This window comes from Delphinus delphis, chromosome 6 (genome assembly GCF_949987515.2).
Source record: "Delphinus delphis chromosome 6, mDelDel1.2, whole genome shotgun sequence".
In the NCBI taxonomy this organism is placed as follows: Eukaryota; Metazoa; Chordata; class Mammalia; order Artiodactyla; family Delphinidae; genus Delphinus; species Delphinus delphis.
In genome coordinates, this window is record NC_082688.1 from 44,944,249 (window position 1) to 44,965,958 (window position 21,710).

At 38.0% G+C, this 21,710-nt stretch overlaps 1 protein-coding gene across 1 annotated transcript in view; it reads left to right on the forward strand.

Annotated features, from left to right (window-relative positions):
- Positions 1 to 21,710, forward strand: part of TRPM6 (transient receptor potential cation channel subfamily M member 6) — a 137,852-nt gene that overhangs the window by 48,087 nt on the left and 68,055 nt on the right. Inside the window, exons 7-17 of the mRNA XM_060014622.1 lie at positions 167 to 338; positions 4,894 to 5,062; positions 6,146 to 6,269; positions 8,312 to 8,384; positions 8,504 to 8,604; positions 11,596 to 11,730; positions 12,807 to 12,860; positions 14,692 to 14,832; positions 17,099 to 17,233; positions 19,024 to 19,304; positions 20,666 to 20,894. Coding sequence (XP_059870605.1) covers positions 167 to 338; positions 4,894 to 5,062; positions 6,146 to 6,269; positions 8,312 to 8,384; positions 8,504 to 8,604; positions 11,596 to 11,730; positions 12,807 to 12,860; positions 14,692 to 14,832; positions 17,099 to 17,233; positions 19,024 to 19,304; positions 20,666 to 20,894 — 1,614 coding nt within the window. The remainder of the gene's footprint in view (positions 1 to 166; positions 339 to 4,893; positions 5,063 to 6,145; positions 6,270 to 8,311; positions 8,385 to 8,503; positions 8,605 to 11,595; positions 11,731 to 12,806; positions 12,861 to 14,691; positions 14,833 to 17,098; positions 17,234 to 19,023; positions 19,305 to 20,665; positions 20,895 to 21,710) is intronic.

Here is a 21,710-nt window from a genome sequence, read left to right on the forward strand (position 1 = left end):
TGAAATTGATTCTTCACCGCAGATGGCTTGAGAAGCACTGCTCTTGGTAGCAAGTACTACTTTTTGACCTGGACAGGAACTCTGTAGTACATAGACAGGCCTTTGGAGCAGTCGGCCTGGGAAGGATCTCAAGCTCTGACCGTCTCTTGTCCTCGCTGTCTCACAGGTGGTGTGCCTGTACCAGACTCTGGGCAACCCCCTCAGCAAACTCACCACACTCAACTGCATGCACTCCCACTTCATCCTGTCCGATGATGGCACTGTGGGCAAGTATGGCAATGAGATGAAGCTCAGGAGGAACCTGGAAAAGTACCTCTCTCTGCAGAAAATACACAGCCGTGAGTACCACAGGGGCTCAACCAACAGGTCCTGGCTGGGGCCTTGCTGTGGAGCAAAGTGCTCCATTGCCATCTGTACAGGGTAGAGAGGTCCAAGCCGGCCCATGCCTTAAGTTAACACCTGTGAACCCTCAGTGAGAAGAAAGCAGGATATGAAATTGTGGGTGACAGAAGAGAGGAAGGGATCCTGCGGGACAGCAGAGGGGAGGTGTCAGAGTGGAGACTTTAGCAGAGTCTCTGGGAGTCCTTAGGCTTGGATGGATAGAGGGAAAAAGTAGAGAAAGAATTGATTTGGGAATGTGGATGGCTGAAAAGCCGAGAAGAGACTAGCCTGAGAAGAGCGGGCTGTGAGCCTTGATAGTCAGGGAAGATGACATTTCTAGGAGGGTGTGGCGGCTTCAGTCAGGGAAGGGGTTGAAATCAGGACTTTTAGAAATAGGGACCTTTGAAGGTTTGCTGTGACATGCTGGCAGTGGTGCTTTGGTAGTGCCTAAGGAGGAGGAGTGGGGGGCAAAATCAGTGAGTGTCCTTGGGTGGAGAGGTGGGAATCCTTAAAGGGAGGAAGAGGGCTGGACGCTGCCTGGAGAAATGGAGACTCTGCCTCCAGGGCAGTGGAAGGTGGCCCCTGCCTCTTTTGGTGAGTTAAATCTTCCGCAGACTACTCCTGCCCTTTAAGCGGAGATGCCAGGGAATAGGAAGATTCTCAGCAGGCTCGGTCTTCTTCAAACCTTTGACTTTGGGCTGGAAAATGCTGAACATCCTTTGAGGTTTTGGCCCAGATTCCCTGAAGCAGCAGATGTAGTGAGGTCAGATGGATCAAAGCCCTATTTACTGCCTGTGACCTTGGGCAATGAAATTAACATCTGTCAAATTGTTCTCTTAATACAAGACAGAAGAAACTGTCTACCTGTACCTTTTGTTGTGAGAATTAGAGGAGATAAAATATGTTAGGTGTGCTCAGAATAGTATTGGGTACATAACATGTCCTCAACAAATGTGTTTCTTTCTTTCCTTTTATTCTCCTTTGGTACAGGGGGTTGTCTGCTGGTTGGGGTGGGAGTAGAGAGAGGGACTCTGGGAATTGTTGCCAGTCATTTAGAGCTTAGTGTGAGTGAAGTTTGGAGGCTTATTTAGGTCAGGAAGGGGGAGAGAGGAGCAGGTATGTGGTCCTCTACAGGGTGGGGGTGGCTAGTGGGGAGGGACACCCACAGAGGAGCAGAGAAGGAGGGCAGGTCAGAGATTGCCCTGAAGGAGAATCCCTGAAGCGAGGGCCCTGCAGGGCTCTGAAATGCCAGTTACCTGAAATGTCCTGTTGCCTTTGATGACCTGGGCTCACCACCTGTGCTCAGGGATTCTGTGCAGCGCTATGATGTGTGTCCCAGGAGAGCAAAGTCTTTCTTAGTCTTTCTTATTTCCTGCTGATTCTCCATTTGTGAAAACAGCCCTGATGAATGAAAAGAGCCCCGAGCTTGCATATCGCCATATGCCATTCTACATTTCTACTTTCAAAGTCCTTAAAATTTAGGATTTATTGGGAGGGTTTTGCTGTCCATGGAGAGAGAATGTGGAGTCAATTTCAGTGGATTGGTAATATTTATTATTCTCTGGAGAACTGACAGGAAAACAGCAAAAACAATAAACCACTTACACACACACACACACACACATACACACACGCATGCATGCACACACACAAGAAAGAAAGAAAGAAGGAAGGGAGGAAGGAAGGAAAGAAGAAAGGAAGAATAAAAGAGAGAAAGGAAAGACAAATGAAAACAGACCCCAACAAGCCCAAAATTCTTAGGTATCAAAGCTGATCTTCATACCTCCTGTGCTCACTAGGGAGGCTTTCTGCCATATTTGTGTTTGTCTTTGGTGTGGTTATAAATGGATTTACTTGGATGGAATGACAATAATTAAATATTTTCTTGATTTCTTTCATTTCTTTTCAACCGGGCTTCTTGGAGTCCCTGGCAAATCCTTGATGTTCGCAGAAAGCACTTACCAAAAATAAAAAAAAAAAAAAGGATGACTTCATAAAGTTGCTGTAGAAATCCCTTTGAAATGTGGCCAGTGTCAGTTCCTGTTCTGTAAGTCTCTGAGGATGGAAAGAATAGGATCAGCTCTGTATGTCTTCGTAATGCAAGTCTTGGTGGAGAAGAGAGCCCTTTCCTGGGATGCCTATTCTAAGAGCCTTTCATTGGAGCTGTAATGTTGTATTCCTGCCTAAACTGGGAGCCAGGAGTAGAGGCAGCTCTCTCATGAGATTTGTCAGCAAAGAACTTCACGATTTTTTTTAAACAAATTTAATTAGTAGCATCAGTAAGATCCTTTTTGTAGAAAACAATCATAAATGTATTTATTTTTGTGAGGATTAGTTATTGCTTTAAAAAAGATGTATCTAACAGAAATTGAAGTATTTTCCCCTCTCCTGCAGAATACCCTTACTGATTTCTTTTTCTGATGATAAAAGTGTTACATACTCTCATATTCAGATAAAGAAAGAAAACATAGAAGGAAGAGATAGCTTTCTGTAATCTTACTATAAAAAATAACCATTGTTAACTTTTTCACCTGTATGCTTTCAGAAATTTTCTACGTACACACAGAGCAACATTTAAAAATGAACACTGGGATCATATAATATCTTTTGTAGCCTTCCCTCCTCTTCCACTAAACATGGATATATTTCCATATCAGTAAGCATATCTGAGCACATATTTAATGACTGCATAGTATATCATTATATAGGATATGAGATTCTCTTTAAAAATTGTTTTTTCCATCCGTTTCAATAATTCTATAATTAATGGCATTTTCATCAAAATTTTCTTCTATTACTTTTATGCCTTAATAAACCATCGTCACCATTTCATTTAGCTTTTACAGGACAATGTTGTTAAAAGAACCCTATGACTATCAGTTGGTGTATCTTACGTCTGATTTTTAGTGATAGGGAGAAAATAATAAGAAGTGGAGATATGTGGAAAAGGAAAGAAGTATAATGTCAAAGCCATTAAATAGACTGAATGAGATATTTGAGTGCCTGCTAAGAGGCCCACCCTTAACATTTGTGGAGTCAGGACAAAGGTTACACATGGAAACCCACATACTATTTGTTTAAATACTTAAAAGCTTTAAATCAAGCTAACCAGCAAAAATAACAAGAGAATAATGTTCAATCCTTTTACTTTTGTACATGTAGCAGGAAGGCCAGGTTTGAGGTCAGAGTCCTGGATTTTTGGGAGTACTGAGCCAGAACGTGGAGATGAAACAGAACTAGCACCTTGGCCCCTGGCCTACAGGTCACTTTCTGCTTCTCTTCCCACCTTTGGCTCAATCTCACGATGTCCAGGCTTCACACACGTCAACTGGACACCCTAGCCTATATGTCCAAGCTCTATCCACTTCTCTCCTACTCCCCAAAGCTGCCTCTGACTTTGACAAGTATATTCCTGGGGCAGAGGTTCAAGCAGCCCCTGGAAGCAAGAATTTTGGGGTCCTGGGCAATATAGTAAGTAGGAGAGGGAGCATAGGCTTTCCTTGGACCTTGACCCTATAGACTCCTCACTGTGAGGGGAAGGACATGGCCAGAGGAGGGCGCTGTAGAACATGGGGCCCAGAGTAAAGTCCAGTGTCGCTCAGGTGTGAGCATGGTGTTTCCTGCCAATTTTCCTTCTCTTGGAAAAACAAAAAATTGATTTAAATATATCAATACACATGTCGTGTAAAAATTAAATCAAGTAATAAATCTATAGACTAAACAGTCAACATTTCCCCAAATCTTCCCCTCTTTTCTTTACTATTAATAATTTGATATATATCCTTCCAGAGTTTTCTGGTTATTTATGTAACATGTTATAGATATGTGCATATGTATATATAAAATATATACCCATATATATGGTTTTAACATTTTAAATAGGATTTTAAATAGGATCATACTGGGCATATCATTCTGTAACTTTTGTTCACTTAGTATCTTTTTAAAAAGAATGACTCCATGGTCTTTCCTTTTTTATTGTCTTCCTCACTTTAATAAAGTAATATGTAGTCTTATAAGAAAGCCGAATAGTGAAAAATGGAATAAATTGAAATATAAAAGTCTTTGAGGTTTACCCATCCCATCTTGTTCTTAGAAATAACCACTATTCAAAGTTGATTGAACTGGCAAAAGTTTGATCATTTTTGGAGATGAGTGATGGATACATTGGGATCCATTATATCATTCTGTTTTCTTTTAGAAATGTTTGAAAATTTCCAAGATAAAACATTAGTTTCTTGAAGACTACTACTTATTATTATTTTTTAATTACCAAAAGCCTTTAGGTAACTTTTTAACTGGGAGAAGATGCTCTCACCATATTTATGTTACTTTTATTTAAAGTCCAAGCTTCTGGCTTGGCCTTGAACTAAGCAAGCCTGAGTCAAAGAAGAGAGAATGGCTAGTGCAAGTAACAAATGTATGTGGTAATTGAAAGACTTGTGTCTGGTAATCAGAATTGCTGATGGGGTTCCTTTGTAACAATTTGATATTGTTTGTCATCTGAAATAGGCTCAAGACAAGGAGTGCCTGTGGTGGGGCTGGTGGTGGAAGGTGGTCCCAATGTCATCCTCTCAGTGTGGGAGACTGTGAAAGACAAAGCTCCAGTGGTGGTGTGTGAAGGCACAGGCAGGGCTGCCGACCTCCTGGCCTTCACCCACAAACACTTTGCAGATGAAGGGTGAGTTGTTGAGTCTTCATTTCTGAAAGTATGCTCTTTATTCTTCCATTTTAGTTCTTTAATTTCTGCTTTCATGTAGGTCGGATATCCTTAGAGGACGGAGACTGGAATTCTCTGGATATCTTAGAGGACAGAGGTTGAGACTGGAATTCATTTTTCAGTGGTTTTTGTATTTATTAAGCAACACCAAAATGCCCTCTAGTGATGCAAGTTGCTATTAGCTTAGCTGAAGAATGGCCGGCCTCTAACAAGGACCTTGAGCCCTGTCTGAGCTTAGGGAAAAAGGATTTCCAGGGGGAGTGAGGGAGGAGACCACTGTGGCCCCAGATCACCTTTAAATTCAGTTGCTGTTAGTAAACATAGCAGAAATTGGGGAAATCAACATCCTGACATTTTTGTCGCATATATTGTACTTAGTTGAAGTTTTAACTCTTTTTCCTTTTTAAACAAGGAGTTTCAAACAAGTTTCAAACAAGTTGAAATTCTATCTTTATGAGACCTTAGAGATTATTTAGTGGTTTCTCTGTCCATCCCTATACACATTGTGATTCTTCCAATTTCAAAAGCGTGATATTTCTGCCAAGTGAGTAAATACAGTGCGTACAAACTGAAATGTGGACCCCACTCATTTACTTAATAAATATTCATTCACTGCTTATAATTTCTCTCTGACAACTCTTCTCTTAAGTTTCTCTCCCCTTTCAGCCCTGCTTCCACCCCGTACCCGCTTCCTCTTCTATTACACCTCTGTCTTTCGTTTTACAGTGTCAGATTCTTTAAGTATATTATGCCCGTAATTTCTGGAGATTCACAACCCCTTGGAAATCTGTCAGCTCGAGAACCCTGCCCCAAGTGCATTCTTCCCAGGAGCATGGCAGATCAGTCCATTCTCTCTTTCAATTCAGCCTTCTCCTGGTGCTGCTGCTTCGCTTTCCTTCCCATTCATTTATCTCTTGGCAGTACTGTCCATAGAAACCTTCTCCATCACATGGGACAGACGCAGGGATGTTGTACTTGTGCTGATGTTTCTGGCTTGTCCCCTTCTCTGCACTGTGTCAAGTCACGACCATTTCTCTCTCTCAGGACCCTGCGTCCTCAGGTGAAGGAGGAGATCATCTGCATGATTCAGAACACTTTCAACTTTAGTCTTAAACAGTCCAAGCACCTTTTTCAAATTCTGATGGAGTGTATGGTGCACAGGGATTCTGTGAGTATGATGAGTTGATGACTCAACTGACTTAAAAAACGCTAATGTTCAACAATTGTGATATTTATTTTCACAATTTTATTTTTCATTTCTTACTTGATTATATATAGCTCTACAGAACTTGACCTTTAAGTTGAGTAAACGTGACTTCTTGTTTCCTCCCGCCCTCCAACCATATGTCATATTCCTGACCGTACCTGGGAAAAAGCACTTAGATAATATAACAGTATTACAGAAAAGTGATTGAATTTAGTGAAAATTACATGTAAATATTTTCAGAGGGTAAAAGAACAGCTCCATGTCTTAAATAAACTCAAGTCTGCTGGCTTAGATGACTCCATCACAGTATCCTCAGTATGTCCTATAGGAGATCATTGGGGATGCACTGGACAATGGAAATATGTGAATAAACTCTCAGGTGAGAAATAGAGGCCACAAACTTTGGGCTATGAACATAATACAGATTAAGGAAAAGATTTTAGTGTTTTAGGGTACTTCGATCAAAATTTTTATCAGTGATTTGGATAGTATGTTGCTGACAGTTACATTAAATATGCAAATATGTCATAACATAGTGATCTTTCCAGAATTTGAAGGCTGGACAAAATCATACAAGATTTTGGTAATATTAAAGCACCTTCCCTCAAAAAACCAATTGAACAAGTTCAGTCTAGACTAAGCATGGCTCAACAGATGTGAAAAACCTTTTGGGATTTTGGTTGACCTAGTAACAATGAAAATAACAACCATGTCTACAATTAACGGTGTGCTTTCCAGTATATTTTTTCATGTGAAGTAGCCCCATGAGTGAGTTCAATATGGCAGTGATTGTTTATTTCAGTTTCAGAGATAGCGAAGCTGAAGCCTAGAGAATTTAAGTGATTTGCCCAGAGACATGCAGTTATGAAATAGTAGAACTAAAACTGGAGCTCAGAGTTGAAATCTTGTGCATGGTCTATTACATTTTATATTCCCCACAATAGTCAGTAGGTTAAGAAAAGGATATATTAAAGGGATCACCCTTATATTTGTCTCCTCCTGTCATCAAGGAGAGTAACCAAGGAGTGGTGTAATAATCAAGAGGGAACTAGAGAAGGCAGCTAAGGGTTTGCATGTTACAGAAAGGTTCTCAACTCCTGCACAGTTGAGGGTTGATTTTATTCATGCACATGGCGGGTGCTGTTAGATAGAGGGGCTATTAGCATGAATTGTAGAAGAATTCTATCTTTATGAGACCTTAGAGATTATTTAGTGGGTTCGTCTCATCTTGTGGGTGAGGAACCTGAGATGCAGTGGTTTTAAGATATTTACCCAAGACTGACTTAGTTAGTGGCATATCTGGGGCTAGAACTTGGCAATCTTGGCTCTTTTTTGTTGAACAGGTCCCTTTACTATATATTTTCATCTGCAAAGATTGAGATACATTCATTAACAGGAGAAGACCTTATATAATCATAAATAATGTCCTTATTTGTCTTAAAAAAAAATCAGTCACGTGCCAGGATGCACCGGAGGCTTTGACGTTGTGAAGGCTTTCTTCACTGTCCATTGTACTTGCTCACTGGGTGCGTTGTAATTGCCTCACTTGTTTCATGACAAATCCTTGAGGATTCATTTCTCGTTAAAAAGCAAACGTCTTAGTTTCTAAAGCTAGGTGAACAGAAGGATCTCATTTCATATTCTTTCAAAATGAGGAATGGTTTTCTTTACATGAGGAATTGACACTGAGTTTCTTTCTATTATAGCATGTGAATAGTAAATTAATGCAGTAATGTTCTTTCATGCATGTTTCCTCTAAGATACTTGGAATTTTTCAGTTTTTTTTAATCCCCTGAATGTGTACAATTCACCATTACCCTACTGAAAAGTTTTCTCTCTTATTAGTGAAAAAAAAGAATTTTTTTTAACTCTGTGATTTTTGACGTTAATGATGAATGTTTCACTTAATTCATTAGCTCAAGAGCAAATCTTGTGGGTACTTTTGAAAGCATTTCTTTGCTAGTCCCCAAAATGTATGGCTTTCTGTTTTTCAACTGTTACAGATTACCATTTTTGATGCTGATTCTGAAGAGTCACAGGACCTTGATTTAGCAATTCTAACAGCTCTGCTAAAGGGTGAGTGTCTAAATAAGGTTACAATTGTTCCTCCTTCCCTCTTTTCACATTCTGTGGCACTGTGTGCTTTTTATGTTGATATTATAAACAGAATATGTGATTCCTTTCTTTTACCCTAGGCACAAATTTATCAGCATCAGAACAATTAAATCTGGCAATGGCTTGGGACAGGATGGACATTGCCAAGAAACATATCCTAATTTATGGACAACATTGGAAGGTATAATGAAGATGAAGTTATTTGGAAGACCTGTGTCGTGTGTTGGTTTGTTAGGGAGGGACAAAAGAGAGAATTGGAGGAGAGATAGGTTGCTTTGGGGACGGGTGTGGGGGTAGGGTAGCATCTCTGATGCTGGGTACACACCATCACTAAGACATTTCTCTCATCTACTTTGCCTCCCTGAAAACATTTTTTCCTCTTGCTCTGCAGCCTAATTGAAGCTGACAAAGGAAGTCGGGGGAAAGACAGATGGAAGGATTTTTAATTTACTTTTTCAATGGGCAGATTTTTATATTGTTATTCAAAACTTAAAGTTTATCTTATTTTTTTGCATTACAGTGTAATGCATGTTCACAATAGGAATGAGTGAAAACAGAGAAAAGCAGGAAGAAGAAATATTACTCATAGTGCTAATGCTAATCACTGTTAACATTTCATTTTAAAACAATTACAGTTGTGACCAGACCATAGGTCTATTAGTTTGGGGTTGAACTAATTTGTGCACATTGTTTAAAACATCAAATGGTACTAAAAAGCTACCAAAAAGACAGTAGTTCCCTGCCCTGCTTATCACTAGAGCCAAGCACTTTTGACATTTTTGGACTGTTCTGACGTTTATAAATCTCCATATTTCTAAATAATAAGTCATATTGCTGTTTTCTGGTTAATTTTAGAGAGCTCTTAACATTTCTGTCTGTGCCCTCCCTGCTGCAATCTGGACTGGTTGCCTGCTATTCCTGGTGCTGAGCTGTCATCCTTCATCATCTTAGAGATTTCCTCCTTTGTTAGAACGCCTGTTTTCTGTATCCCCTGTTTTCCTCTTTCTTGGTTTACTCCTTTATTTGATGATGTGTATCTTGCAGTAACTTCCTGAGGAAGGGAGTATGGGAGATAAAAATTTTGAGGCTTTATATGTTTGGATATATTTTAATTCAAGGTGGAACTAATTTTCCTAGAGAATTTTGAATGCTTAGCTTCCAGCACCCAGCAGTACTGTTGAGAAGTAAAAAATCGTTCTCTTTTCTGATCCTTTGTTTATGACGATTTCTTTCTTCTCTGGGAGTTTAAAAAAATCTTCTCTTGTTCCAGTGTTCTGAGATTTCACAATGATGTGTGTCGTTATGAGTCTTTATATCCATTACACTGGGCACTTGCTTTCAACTTGGCAATCATGTATTTCCTTGCTGGGGAGTTTCCTCCCCTGCTTTCTCTGCTCTCATTCAGGAATTCTATCATTTAAATGTTAGACCTGTGGACTGCTCCTCTAATCTTATCTTCTGTATCTTTTCTTTGGTAGATTTCCTCAAGTTTAATTTTTCACACCTTGTATGTAGCTTTTTGTTTCTGGTAGCATATTATTAATTCCTGAGAGCAAATTTGTTGTCTTTTTATTTTTTTAATTTTTATTTATTTTCTTTTTGTGGACATATGTTTTTATTTCTCTACAAGTGAATTGCTGGGTCATAGGGAAGGTGTACATGTGCTTTTTTTGTTTTTAATAGATCTTTATTGGAGTATAATTGCTTCTCAATACTGTGTTAGTTTCTGTTGCACAACAAAGCGAACCAGCCATAGGCATATACATGCCCCCATATCCCCTCCCTCTTGAGCCTCCCTCCCACCCTCCCTATCCCACCCCTCTAGGTTATTGCAGAGCTCCGAGCCTATCTCCCTGTGCTGCGCTGCTGCTTCCCACCAGCCAACTATTTTACATTCAGTAGTGTATATATGTCGATGCTACTCTCACTTCGCCCCAGCTTCGCCCTCCCACCCCGTGTCCTCAAGTCCATTTTCTATGTCTACCTCTTTATTCCTGCTCTGCAACTAGGTTCATCAGTACCATCGTTTGTTTTTAAATTCCATATACATGCGTTAGTATAAGGTATTTGTTTTTCTCTTTCTGACTTACTTCACTCTGTGTGACAGACCCTAGGTCTTAGCATCCTGAATATAATATCTTCTTTTGTTTTTCTGAAGCTACTAATGATAGTTCTTTTGAAGTTTTCTTCTTCCTGTATTGTCTGATTCCTCCTGGTTGACGTTTTTTGGTCTGTTTGTCCTGGACTCTTTGTTTAAATGTGGAGGAAAGAAAGCTCATTAGAAATTCTGAGGCTGTAGATTTGGGCTCCACAGTAGGGTGATCTGGCTGCCCCCATTTGTTGGGGAACCTGAAGTGTTAGCATATTCATATATTTTCTCTTGTATTCATCACAATATCAGAAAGAAATCCTCCAATCTCCTGCTTACAAGGTAAAGCCTTGTTCCTATTGTTACAGAAATCAATAGGGGAAGATGAGTGGGAAGGTCCCAGTGTTAGCAATTTATGCTGCCAGAATTCTGTGGCATAGATTTTGTTTGGTTCTTGACTTTTTTTCCAATTTCTAGGGACTTCCATTTTTTGGCTTTCTGGGAACTGCTAAGTCAATTACCATTTGACCATCTGCTTTTCAACTTCTAAAACGTTTCACTCTTGACCTCCTTGTTCTTGTGGATTCATTTCTTTAAAATAAAACACAAAAAGACAAAAAACCCCTTTACTATAATTTTAGTGGGGTTTTAGGTAGGAGTAAAAGTAGATGAGTGTGTTTAATTTGCCATTATACCCAGAAGTCGGATATAGTTTAAATGGGAACATGCCAAGTTACCAAAAAACAAAAAAGAAAAAGGAAAAGAAGCAGAAGGAAAAGAAGGAAGGGAAAAAAACCTTGGATTTTTATTAGAATTGCATTAAATTCAAACATTAATTTGGGAAGCACTGAGAGCTTTACCACAGTCAATTTTCTCATCCAAGAACACATTTATTCAAGAGGTCTTTTATGCCTTCAGTTTACCTTTTGTTATTTCTTCACTTAGGTCCTGAACATTTCTTAGTAAGAATGTATTTTATGATTATTTTGTCTGTATAGTTTTGAGTTCAAATACATGTAATTCTTTAGTTATTTCTACTTTCTTAATTTCTCTGTATCTCTTATTTATTTCTGCCCTCTGAAGCCTGGCTCGCTAGAACAAGCAATGTTAGATGCTTTGGTGATGGATCGAGTGGATTTCGTGAAGCTCTTAATAGAATATGGCATGAACCTCCATCGCTTTCTTACCATCTCCCGACTGGAAGAGCTCTATAATACAGTGAGTACTGGAACATTTCATTAGTCACCTCCTTAAGATTTATTTATTAATTAGCTTAACACTTAGCTTAAACTATATCTTGAATGTTCAAGTCTCCTTCAATGTTCATGTACAAAGATAGCTTATAGAGAGACAGACTTTTCAAGCAAAGAAGAAACTTTCTTACCAAATCCATTGTATCCTATAGTCATTTCTGTGTTTCCCATTTTAATTAATTATACAGAACAGAAGCATAAACTAATTTAAGAAAATAGGATAGTAAGACCATAATTAAAGCCAAAGATGTGAATAAGAACAAATTGCTTTTATTGAGTAATGAGAAGCATTTCAACCTAAGGACACTTAAAATTTTGTTCCTGCAATTTTCCTACGTAAACCTTTTATTGAAATGAGACTGGCTTACTCCTTGTAAAGACACCAGTTGCTTAAGCCAAGCACCCTTCTTGAGATGTCCTTCCTTGCCTTTGAATCTTACCCTTTCTTTAAAGCCCTGTTCAAGTCCTATCTTCTTGATTATTCCAATTCACATATTATAGTGCCCCTATAATACAGATTATTTGCCACTCTTTTGAACATACCTATCTTCATATTGTTGGTTATTTTTAGTGTAAGTCCCACTCTCTTATATTAGATTGTAAAAATTCTATGAAGAAAGTAATTTTATTCTTCATTGAATCCCTCAGTAGCTTGAATGAACATAGTAAGTGTTCAATAAATATTTGTTGGTAGAATATAATTGTGTGATGAAATTTGTAATTGTGTGATTTATATATAATAAAGGATAGTTACACATTAGTTAAAATTTATTTCTGCCTCTTGCCACACAAAGTTAATTAAGGCCTTACTTCCTAGATACATACATCTTGCATTGAAAAATATTTTAATCTAATCACATCTTCTCTTGGGAAATACCTTCCTTAGAATTAATTTGGCTTAAGCTTCATTACTAAAGATGTTGAAGAAAGTTTTCAGTATTCTGGATAATTTATGAATTCTGAAATAAAGGTTTTTTATTTCTCCCTAGCACATGGTAATTAAAAGGTAATTAAAATTCTTCCTTTTGTTCTTCATTACAGAAACAAGGACCAACCAATATGCTCTTGCATCATCTTGTCCGAGATGTAAAACAGGTAACCTAATTATGAAGGTGTACAAATTTCTTCTGGTATTGTCTTAGCTTTTTGGTGAAGTGTTACCAGATTTTGCTTTGTAAAATGTAGACTTGGATTTTCTAGCGAATCACCTACCTTCTTTACCTGTGACTCTGAACAATTTCATAACCAAACCACACTCATATTTTTTCTTGTAATTTGTGTTTTAAAAGATTTGACCCACCAAGTAAGTGGCATTAGCTAATAATTATTTTCTCTTATAAAACGTGAATTGGAGACATAGAAACTTCCAAGCAGAATTTCAGCTTAACATGATACAACAATATTGCCAATGATGATAATAATACCTGCTGAAAATAGAGAAACTTCCTGGTTCTGTTATCTTTATTGAAGGACTGGTATGTGATTCCCTTGTTTCTGTTCTTGTTTTGTCTGTTAGTGATAACTCTGGGGCTCTCACTTCCTTGGTGAGTCTAAGCATTGTTCTAGGGAACCAGGATGGATCCCACTGGTCTATACCTTTGCTAATATTTTGCTCATGGTATTCTCATTGAACTTTGAGTTAAGTCAGACTTAAAATCATCTCTGATCCCCCATTAATTACCAGAACTTTCCAGCTTTAACAGACTTTTTTTTTGCCTTAATTCTGAAGTCTAGTATCTTGATGGAGAGAGTGTGGGCTTTCTGATTATGTTGACTTGGTGGGAGTAAAAGGTGGAGGAAGACATTTAGTTGGCAGATTAGCAGTAAGCAAAAGTGTCCATGGCGATGTAAATTTACTTTGCATTGATTTATGTTGGGTCAAAATGATGTTCCTTAGATTATCTCCTTAAACTCTGATTCTGTCATGGTAAACTGAAGAAAAGGGAGAGAAATAGTTAGATATGTGTTTAACTAGCAGCAAAATGAGAGCATGATTTGTGTTCCTTGGAAAAAGTGAATTATGAATGTGAAAGAGAGAAATTAAATTATTTGCATTTATTTATATCTGTAACCGTATTTGTTGTTCAAAGCTTTGGGAACATTGTTCACAATCTGTTCATTTCAAAGATCTTGTTCAGCACTCTGTGCCTTTAAAAGTGTGCTATGAATGACAGTTCAGAAGTAACACTTATGAAGAGGCACTGTGGTGGCCCCTAAGGGGTCAGAGCAGTTTTCATTTGGCCCAAGGCCCATGTGCTTGGAAACCTGCTACTCAGGCCCCTAGCAGCCATGACGCTGGTCTTGGCACAGCCTCGTGTTTTGAAATCTCATTTTGCTCTGCCGCTTCATGTTCCTTATTTCTATTTGTTCTGCTTCCTTTCCTATTCTTGTTTTGTGTATGATTTGGTCAACACGGTGCAAAGTGTTACAGCCATTTCAATAGAGAAGCTTAAGATTTAACTTAGTGTTACTTTTGGACCCTCCAGCATATCCTCCAGTGATTATACTTTTGTTGTAGTGGTTCTGTCATTTCCAGCTAAAAACAATCTTTTGTACTCTCTTTAAATGTATTTTATTCTAAAGTGTGTGTATGCATGAGAGAGAAAAAGAGAGGAAATGAGCTCTTAAAAGCAGACATTCCATGTCTATGAAACTAAAAACATCTTAAGGCTAAGTATTTTTTCCCATTTGAACAACCAGGTTGTATCAGTAGCTGCCATATTAAGTGATCAGTTGTTTTTGTTCTTGTTTTAGTTATTAGTGATAACTCAGGGGCTCTTCCTTCATTTGTGAGTCTTAAGCATTGTTCTAGGGCTGAAGAGTGTGAGTCTCCCTCTTTGCAGTTTATTTGGTTATGTTCTAGTGACGTGGCAAAAGGGATAGAAAAAGAAAACTGACAGCTACGTGTTACATGTTTTTGTTTCAGCATGCCGTTCTCTCAGGCTACAGAATAACGCTGATTGACATTGGACTGGTGATAGAATACCTTATTGGTAGAGCATATCGCAGCAGCTATACCAGAAAAAATTTCAGAGCCCTCTACAGCAACCTCTACAGAAAACATAAGGTAGCATAATTGAAAAGTATCCTAGTAAAATTAAGGATTCCTAGGAGTTATACTTTTAGAAAAATGGCTCGGGAAGTTTAGATGGGAAGAGCTTCCAAAATGGACATGCTGTTTATCGACATTTATTGAATGTCTGCTGCATGTAAATTACTGTGCTAAGTGCTGGCATGTTGGCCTGGGATGGACATAAAGATCAGGAGTTTAGAAACTTTTACAGGAAACAGATTTATGAATAACTAGCCACAATACAAAACAGGATATAATATGTGCCGTATTGACACAGAAGTATGTGGTGAGAAGTATTAGAGGGAGAGATGACCGGTTCTTTCTTTATGTTTCTTTATCTTTTGAAAATACAGAAGTGGAAAGCTTAATAGGATTATATCTATAACTCATAATAGTACATAGCCTGGAGATGACAAACTTGGAACAAGTCTCTAGGGGTTATATTGGAAGATGCATGCAGAATGTACCATGTGAAAATACATATTATACGTATTTTATTTTCTATCATATTTTTGAAAGTCTAGGAATGTAAAATTAGAGTTGCTGGTTAGTTGATTAGCAGAGAAAACATTGCTTGTTTCTCAAAATTGCCAGTACAGATCAGTAAACCGAAGAGCCTAGTTCTTATTAGGGGATAATGAAAGTGTTAGAAAAGGTAGTTTGGGGCATTTTTGGCTGAGAGAAGAGCGGGAACAGTTAAGGGCACAGTGCTGTGAACACCAGGGTATGGTTTTGCAGTGACAGGGAGACCTTTGTCACTGGACAAGTGCCAGAAGGTTGTGAGGGATGACACTGGAAAGATACTTTGGGATAAGATCACATGAAGAGTCTAGAATATCAAGCTACTTTTGACCTTTGTTTTTAAAGAATGATGTGAAGTGAAAACCCAGCTTGGCTTTAAGGGATGAGAAAACAAAACAGAAAGAAACCCAACTCTCAAGGAGAAAATGTTCTTTATTGGCATTTCACAGGCATAGGGATACACTTGAGGTATCAATGCCTTCAAGAAAACAAAATATGCCTTGCTCTGAGGTTACCAGTGGCAGGTATAGGACTGACTGTGACCTTGGTGCAGCCCAGTGGGGAGCATGCTAGGCAGGTACGTCTAATGCCCTTTCTGGAAATGGGTAGGAAATTGCCCATTTCTCTAATTATTTTCTAGTGAAGGAGTACAGAGTTTATTGTGTTTCCTAGTAAATTAGATCGTAGCAGTTAACGAATACATGGTTTGGAGTCGGAGAGATCTGGGACTGAATCTTAGTTTTGTTCGTTAGTAGCTGTGTAATCTTGAGTAAGAAACTTAACCTCTCTGTGTGTCAGTTTCCTTATCTTTAAAATGGGAATAATAATATAATACCCCTTTCATAAATTTATCAAAAGGATTAAATAAAATAATACCTAGAATAGCCAGGAAAACCCATATTCCTGGTACATAGAGGGTATAGAGTAACTTAATACTAATAGTCATTATGATTATTACTAGTGATACTATTAATTCTATATCACAGTAATAATAATGATAATAATTTGAGTAGTTTCTTTAAAAAGTTGGACCCCGTTACTTCTACATCTAATTTATATCTGTAAAACACAAACTAAAAATAAATAAATAAAATAAAGTACAAATAACATAAATAAATAAATATTAATAAATAAGTAAAATAAAGTTCAAAGTTCCTGATACGATTTGTGTTGGGAATTTTATGTCAGTCCCTTTAAGAATGCTCTTGTTTGTTTTTGTTTTTCATTGATGAAAGCTTCATGCTGACAAGCAATTAATTATGTTGTTATTGGGCCTAGCCACTGGAATTCCAGTAGTGATAGAACACCTGGAGAAATTCTGTAACTTTCTAACTGAAGCTTAACCTTGGAGCTGTTTGTGAATGGGAACTTTTTCTTATCAGAACTGTGAATCTTTATTGCCTATTCTGAACTTGTTTCAGGTATAGAACATCGATTGATTCTAATGGAATTTCCACATAGAAAAGGAATGCAGATATATGATAGGGAGCAAAAGAACATGTTCTCTAAGATGTTAGGAAATAAGAGTGTGCTTAGTAAGAAGGCGATCATGAGAGGCTCTTGTTGGAGGAGTGATTAACTACTAATCTTGGATGAGAGACAGAACCATTGGATATTTGATAGGACACAATATTATATTTGTTTTTATTGTTGTCTAGAAATAAAATGTTAATTGTTACCACTATAATCATCTTTTTCCCTTTTTGTTTTATTTTAAAAATAAAATAACATATTCCAGCAAGTGACCACTTTTGCTCAAAGCCTTCCCCAGCCCCCTCTTCACCGAAGATGCCGCTCAGGAAATAGAAATGAATCTGCAGAAAGCACACTGCACTACCAGTTCATTAGAACTGCCCAACCTTACAAAGTCAAGGTACCAGTTACTTATTTTAGATTTGAAAAGAAAATTGTCCTTAAAGACTGAGACCTTTTCTTCATTTAAAGTTTGAGAATGGGGAATACAAATAGAGGGATCATTTACAAGCACTATAAACAGATGGTGCAAGTCAAAAGCATAATACAGGTGTTCTCTAACAATGATGAGCAAACGCCCAGGACAAGCAACTAAATGATTTGCTGGGGCTGACACCTCAGGCTGCCTTCCTTGTTCCTACCTCTACCATGTCCAGATGTTGACTCAGGAAGGCAGTCCATGGGATGGTACTAAAAAATAGAATTACTAGCCCAACAGTGCACCCTCCTCCTCCTTTCCCCAAGGCTAATTGGAGGTGACTGTTTCCTCCTCCTTTCTGTTCTCTGACACTGCCCTCTTGCATCTTCTTTTTTCCCTTTTGAAGCTTTCTGAAATATAATTTTGACCTAATGTTACAGTATGACAATGATAATGTATTTATGACTGTGTGTGTGCATGTGAGTGTGTGTGAGCAGTATTATGCCCCCCTCCCTTTACTACCTCAATCCCACTTTCCTCTGGGGGTGAATGCTTTTGTTAAGAGTTTCCATATAAATGGTTCCTATGTTGGCTGAAAGAGGTTTGCTTTTTATAGCTCTTAGAATGAAAAGATATTTCATAAAATTACTGTTGGTCATAAAACATGAACATAAATTCCCTTCATTTATAGAAATAGAGGAAGCTTGTTACTATTTTTGCTGTGATCTCCTTTAATTAAAAAGAATAAGCTGAGACAAAGTGAGAGAGTGGCATGGACTCATATATACTACCAAATGTAAAATAGATAGCTAGTGGGAAGCAGCCGCATAGCACAGGGAGATCAGCTCGATGCTTTGTGACCACCTAGAGGGGTGGGATAGGGAGGGTGGGAGGGAGACACAAGACGGAGGAGATATGGGGATGTATGTATATGTATAGCTGGTTCACTTTGTTATAAAGCAGAAACTAACACACCATTGTAAAGCAATTATACTCCAATAAAGATGTTAAAAAAAAAAGAATGATTATTGAATCTTGTTATTTGCCAGGCATTAGTTTGGGCACTTGGTTGAATTTGAGATGCAGGTGTGTTGGAGAAGATATAATTATGACTGAGAAATGGTCCCACCCTCCCTCCCAAAGTAATAACCACAGTGCAGTATGATGAGCATCGAGAGAGAGATAGATACAAAGTGATATAGAAGACAATGGGGGTTAGAGAATGGTTTTTGAGATGATCTGTAAAAGGTGGTTTTACCAGGTAGAGAATAGTATTTCATTATTACCTATTACCATCACTAGGGGAATATAGTCAGAATAAAGGAAAGCAAAATTAAAATCAATCTATTTGTATGAATGTTGGCAACACTAGTTGCCATTTTTCTAAGAGGAAGATAATGAATCTATTTGTAAGGTAAGGTTAGAGTTCTTTTTTTTAATAGTTATCGTTTATCTCATGTTATTTCAGCCCATTTCCTTGAGAAATTGAAAATTGTTATATAATTAGTGGCTCTGTTCCAAAGGTATAGTGTTTTAAGTTGTGTTAAGTGAACTTAAGGTATCTCAGCCTAGGGACCCTGGAATTATTAGATGCAACAAGAAATGGATTAAAAAAGGCCAAAATTTTGGTTTCTGATTTATAAAGTTCTATTATTATCTCCATCTCTTTTCGGTGATTTAAAAATATTTTTAAGATACCCGATGTGTTTTGTCAGGTAGAACATCACGCATTTGAGTATTTGGACACCCATTCCTATTTTGTATTCTAACAGGAAAAGTCTGTAGCCCTTCATAAATCAAGGAAGAAGTCAAAAGAAGAACAAAATATATCAGATGACCCTGACTCTACTGGCTTTATTTATCCTTATAATGACCTGCTGGTTTGGGCTGTGCTAATGAAAAGGCAGAAGATGGCCATGTTCTTCTGGCAGCACGGAGAGGAGGCCACAGTCAAGGCAGTAATTGCTTGTATACTGTACCGAGCAATGGCCCGGGAAGCCAAGGAGAGCAACATGGTTGATGATGCCTCAGAAGAGCTGAAAAATTACTCAAAGTAGGAGTTATCCCTTTACCTGATATTAACATCGACAGTTCTTAGAATGGTTAGACACGTTTATCTCCCTCAGCTTAGAACTTGTAAGATGAGTGGACTTGTAAGATGTGAACTTGTATGAAGTGAACTTGTAAGATGAGTGTGGTTCATGGACTCTCCCATAAATAAGGGTCTTGAGGTATTTTAAGGACTAAAAGGAAGAGAGGTGGCCTTCAAGTCAGGAGACTTGGGTTCTAGACCTATTCCAGCTCTTTACTAATTGTCAAATCACTTGACCAGATTTCGGGACTTTAGTTTCTTAACTATAAAATGTTCAATGAAAGATTTTGGAAGTCCCTCCTAACTCTCAAACTCTTTGATACTAAGTTATATTAAAATTTGTTCTTTAAGTGCCGCTCAGGCAGGAAAACAAATAAATGTATTATGTATTAAATTACCAGAGAGTGATGGTAGAAGATAGAAAAGTTAGAAATGTTTTGATTTTTTGATTTACTAAAGCATTGTAGTAGTAGGGAAAGAAAGAAAGCTAGAGTTAATAGAAACTAATTTATCATTTTGATTTAAAAAATTCCAGAGAATGACAGTGTCTACTTTTTAGAGAAAACAACCTCCAAGAAGATCACCTGGGGGTGTCTCCAGGTCTAGTTTCTTACTTAAGTCATCTGTGTATTTTGTAAAATCTTTAAATTTATTTATTTATATATTCATTGGCTGTGTTGGGTGTTTGTTGCTGCGCGCGGGCTTTCTCTAGTTGCCAGTGAGTGGGGGCTACTCTTCGTTGTGGTGTGTGGGCTCTAGGTGCACAGGCTTCAGTAGTTGTCATGCAGGCTCAGTAGTTGTGGTGCACGGGCTTAGTTGCTCTGCGGCACGTGGGATCTTCCTGATCCAGGGTTCAAACCTGTTTGAGCCTGCATTGGCAGGCAGATTCTTAACCAATGCGCCACCGGGGAAGTCCCTAAAATCTTTAAAAAAAAAAAAAAAAAAAGGAGTGGCGAGGGGAGTTTCTACAGTTTTTCCTTAAATGCTAGTTCAGTTTTTGAACAACCTTTTCTGTCAAAAAATTCTTTATTAGGTACTATCAGGGAGCCCCACATCAAGCCATACACAGCTTGCTTTGTGGTGTGGATTCGCTTCTCCCCATGGATAGCTCAGGCACTCCTGGTGGAAACCCTCTAGTTCTGTTCTTTTAAGAAAGGCAGAACAATCCATTTCCTGCGCGGCAATCCCTTTTAAACAGCTTCTGCATTTTACTGTTCCCTCTTTTGTCTCGGTCTTTTCTGAGTCTCATATCTAATCTTTTTTAATGTTTCTGGGGCTCTCACCTGCATTTATTTTTGCCACTCACCACTGTGTCATTGCAGACAGTTTGGCCGGCTTGCCCTAGATGTGTTGGAGAAGGCATTCAAACAGAATGAAAGAATGGCCATGAAACTGTTGACCTATGAACTCAAGAACTGGAGCAATTCTACCTGTTTAAAACTGGCTGTTTCTGGAGGGTTGAGGCCCTTTGTTTCACATACTTGTACCCAAATGCTACTGACAGATATGTGGATGGGGCGTCTGAAAATGAGGAAAAACTCTTGGTTAAAGGTATATTTACTTGCTTTATAGAGTTTAACGTTAGTTTAGTCTATACTGTTGAGGTCTATACTCTTGCGTTCATTTTTCCCTTGCCCCAGAAGATTACCTTCAGGAAAACCAGTTAATGTCTTTGATTCTCACAGATGAGCTGAGATCTTCACAGTGGAACCTCTGACAATTACTTTATCTCCCACTACCACAGTTACTTTTAAAAAATGGGCACAATTGTGCCAGCTCCGTCCATCACAAAGGCATACTCATGAGAAGCTGGTTAGAAGAAGTTAAAAGAATGTACAAACATAAACAAGATTTCGTTATTAGTAAACACCATTGCCTCTGATAATTATAACAGAAGTAAATGAGACTTCTTAGTGAAAATTTTCTCAGCTTAAAAATACTAACTCATGATAAACTAAATAAAATTAGCAATTTCTGTTGTTCATCTAATGTGATGTTTCAGGAAATAAATGGCTATTTTATAAAGCTGCCCTCAAACACATTTGTTCACACCACTAACTATCTCCAAATTTTTCTATTCCATTATGGTTTAGCCTCATCTTTCATCTTGAATTATCAAGAGTAATTTAGTTAATTATTAAAGGCATTTAATTTTTGACATCAAACCTAAGCCTAAAAAGCTCTAGGTTATGGTCATGCTTAAGAAGTACATAGCTTACGAAACAGAAAAAATGGGGATGAAGCATGATCATTAAGAGCTACACAAGGTTATAATTTATATTTTAATTTTATTCTCCTTAGAGCTCTTAAAGGTATGATGTGTCCCAAATAGAATGACTGTTTTAAAAAACATTTTTTTGGTCGGCA